General features: G+C 31.9%; 1 protein-coding gene across 1 annotated transcript; it reads right to left on the bottom strand.

Annotated features, from left to right (window-relative positions):
• Nucleotides 1-2,744: 2,744 nt before the first annotated feature.
• Nucleotides 2,745-3,657, bottom strand: LOC127972391 (olfactory receptor 52A1-like; the record flags this gene model as incomplete). The annotated part of the gene is given in 2 exon segments (XM_052575854.1): nt 2,745-2,771; nt 2,773-3,657. Coding segments are annotated over 2 exon segments (912 nt in total), but the record flags the coding sequence as incomplete, so codon positions are not given.
• Between the last annotated feature and the right edge of the window lie 449 nt (nt 3,658-4,106).

The raw sequence follows: 4,106 nt of genomic DNA on the forward strand, positions 1-4,106 counted from the left end.
CACGCGCGAGCCGGGACTACTTTTGTGCTTGCACTAGCAGCGAGCGGGTGGTGTGTGTGTGTGTGTGCGCGCATGTTGACGACGCCGACGGTAAGTTACAAGGGCTGTCTCTCCACATACAAAGGCCAGAGTAAAAACATTTTAATATTCCAGTTTTTTTTGGGTGTCCCCACCAAAACTGAGACCAAACCTACGCCCATGTCTGTACGATTAAAACTGAGAGTGTAATTTAAGTTCTTTTCGGGGTTATCCGGAGAAAATGACTCAAAACGCATATATGCGTTAATCGACTTCAAAGGGACATTACTAAGTGTCTTAATTGTCTATGTATTTCCATACTGATGGTTCCGGGGAGGTTAATGTTAAAGCTCTTGTATGTTCAATTAATTTTGGAGCAAGAACCCACATAAGGAACCATAATGCCAAAGATAAATAGTGTTTCAATAAACTCAAGTAACTTGCCAAAATTGTCCTGTCTGAACTATTGTTATTTTCATTTATTTATTTATTTATTAGGGCCGGGACTCGATTAAAAAAAAAAAATCTAATTAATTAGAGGCTTTGTAATTAATTAATCGAAATTAATCGCATTTTAATCGCATATAAATATTTGACCTGAGAATAGAGAGTTTTTTTTTTTCACATGGATTTATAATATACCATTGAATAATGACTGAATACATAAGCTTAAGCAACAAAATATTGTTTATTTTTGTTCAACCAAGTCTAGCAGACCAGTGCAATTTTTGCCATTAAGTGTAGCAATAGCATATTTAGAAACAATTTAGAAATAGTACATTTCAGAAATTCAGGAAGCTTATAGGTGCTGGAACCTTCTGTAAAGTGTTTTTAAGTAAAACACAATACTGTCAATTACATTCAGAACATTGGAAACACTGACTATTAGAAAACATCTCTCTGTTGCTTCAGAGGCCATAACATACTAAGTCCAACTCTCAATAATCTTGGCCAAAACAATAAAGAATTCTACATAAACTGTTGCACCAACAAAATAATACATAGTTCAACATAAAGTGTAAAGTCCACGCTAGCTGCTATATGTTTTGAGTTGAGGTGATTCTTGAGGTTCGATGTGCTGCGGTGATATGCGAACGCTAGTTGGTGCTTCAGTACAATCGGTCCGCCGAAACTCATCCAGTGAGAAACGTTCCGCGGTGCAAAAATACGTTATTAAAAATGCGGGATTTTTTTTCTTTAATTAATTAATCTTAGTTAACGCGTTAAAGTCCTGGCCCTATTATTTATGTATTGTTTGTTTGTTTTTGTTTGACTGAAGGTTTGAATAAAATGCCTTTTATGCCATCACAGATTAAAAGGCTTTGTTGTAAATTGGGACTGGGTTTTATTTTCAGATATAGCCAAAATAAAGCTTTTTTAGAAAACAAACCATAGACAGCAACATGTAGATTAGTCTTATGCAGACTAGCCCTATAAAATAGACATAGCCTCCCAAGTGCTCATAATTGTTATGTCTTTATATATTATAACAAGGGTCAGACCTTGTAACATGCTAGATAATACTCGAGCGGTGCAGAAATATGAATGAAGTAGACTGAGAAACTGTTGGGCCCAATAACCAAAGGGCCAAATTAGTTATTTTTTACTTTTTATGACTAGAAACCATCACAAGTGATATATGTATAGGGCAAATAGCATAATGCATTAACACTATTTGATAAATGAAATGTTTCATGTTTCTGTGAACATGGTTAAGAGCAACATTGCTTGTTATCTGGGCATGTGCTTTACATATGGCAAAATATATAAAACTTCTAAAATAAGGGCACAACAGGAAACAGTAAACTTAAAGTTTCTATTGCATTGTGATTAACCTCTCATGGTGGTTGACTTTGTATTATAACTAATTCTAAGGAAGGACAGTGTGACCAAAATACTCGGAGTAGTACAGAACTGCACATAGCTCACATAAACATATAACTGCAGATGAAAATGCTATTCAACTTATTTTTTGAAATAAAATAAAATGTTTTATATTAAATATATTTATTTGAAATGCCTTTATATTAATGCAATACAGAGAATTTCAATTATCTGTGGTCTCCCAGTGGTTTATATAATATTAGCATGGACACATTTATATAACTATTAAAACGTATTAAATCCACTGGAACTACTGAATTATTACAGTCAGAAAGTCTTGCAATGTTGAGAATGCTGAGAGCTTCAGTGTTGACAAAATAACTACCATTGTCTCATAAAACGTATAAACTGCAGTTTGATTTTACATTGTTTACAAAGTGGACAGATTCAACACAATTCAGGCATCACAATATTTTTCTACATGCTATTCAATTAAAATTAAAATGCTTACTGTACCACAAAATTGTATGCATCACAGATACAAAACATGCCTTCTGTTTTATGTTTGTCAATGATATACTGTACTAGCTAAAGTCAATGTACAGCTTACACTTATTTGCATTTGTGTGTAGGTTACCATTTCTATTAGATGATTTAACTGTTTAGACATTATTTGTATTTGTTATGCATTTATCTTCAAGGTATCATATAGCTTTCATCAAGCCAGACAATAGGTCATTGTATTAAGCTTATGTGTTTGAAGTGTTATCATGTAATTTCTATTCATTTGTAAAAAAAAAAAAAAAAAAAAAAAAACATTCATTTTTTAATAGGAAAGACCTTTGCATTGTTTATAAACTTCAGAAATGTATGTCGTATTTCTTTTGTTCTCCATCCATAGATTAGTGGGTGTAGACAACTTGGAAAAAGTAAGTATAAGATGCTTATAAATATACGGTTACTAGAAGAAATGTTATTCCTTATTCTGTATGACAAAAATGCAATTAAAGCAGAAATCAAAGAAATTGTCATAATAATTATGTGAGTAATGCAGGTATTGATGGCCTTTAAATGAGCCTTACCAGATCTAAGCACAGAAGAAAAAATCAAAATATAAGAAATGGTAATGAGAATAAAATCAGTTGTTGTTATAAGGAAAGCAGCCAAAAGTCCTACAATGTTATTAATTGATATGTCACCACATGCTAACTGAACCAATGCCATGTGCTCACAAAAAGAGTGATCAATAATGTTTGTTTCACAAAATGACAATCTTCCAGCCAGAGAGACCATGGTGACAATCAAAAGTCCATTTCTGATTACTGGCACAACAACAAACTTTAGAAATTTAGGGATTTCCATGCATTTATGATAATAAAGGGGTCTGCATATCGCAAAGTAACGATCCAGTGCCATCCAGAAAAGCAAAGTAGATTGGAATGTTCCAATAAAATGAAGACCAAACATTTGTATCAAACAACCTTTTAGGGATATCCCACTCAAATTGAACAAGAGACTAAGAAGCATGTTAGGTACAAAAAACATGGGCATTATCAAGTCTAACACAGCCATAACACCTATTAGTACATACATAGGAGAATGCAGAGACTTTTGAGATTTTATTAAATATAGGAGAATAGAATTTGCTGTGATAGCTAATAAAAACATCAGAAAGAAAGGCAGAAATAAAAAAGGCCTCCATTCTCCTAGACTGTAGAAACCAATTAATTTAAAGTCTTTGAATGAGATATTTTGTACAAGTACATTCATTCTGAAAAACCCTTTAACACACAGAATGTTCTTTTCAAACACATTAAATTGATGAAATTAAGACGACTAATCAAATAGCAGCTGATCAAGTTTCACAACAGTTATATAAATTATAGTCTGCCAACAAATATAATCTCTGTAGTGTGAAGCTAAATCAGTTTTCTAAATCACAATCAATTTTCTGTCATATAAGTTGTACAATTACAACAAATATTATTGCTGAAGTGTGAAGCTAAAAACTTTTTTTTTTAATTCTAATGCCAATATAATAAAATAATAATAATAATAATAATAATAAAGTACATTAAATTAAATACTTTAAATTTAATACTGTGATGTAAATAAAAATAAAAAATAAGTTACATTAAACACTTCAACAAGTCAGAAGTACAACGAATGGATGAATGAATGATTCAATATATGGCATCAATTATGATATTAAATCTACCCATACTCATTAATCTGTGTTCTCGTCTTATATTCCTAAATAGATA

The sequence above is a fragment of the Carassius gibelio genome, chromosome B15 (assembly GCF_023724105.1).
Source record: "Carassius gibelio isolate Cgi1373 ecotype wild population from Czech Republic chromosome B15, carGib1.2-hapl.c, whole genome shotgun sequence".
Classification (NCBI taxonomy): domain Eukaryota; kingdom Metazoa; phylum Chordata; class Actinopteri; order Cypriniformes; family Cyprinidae; genus Carassius; species Carassius gibelio.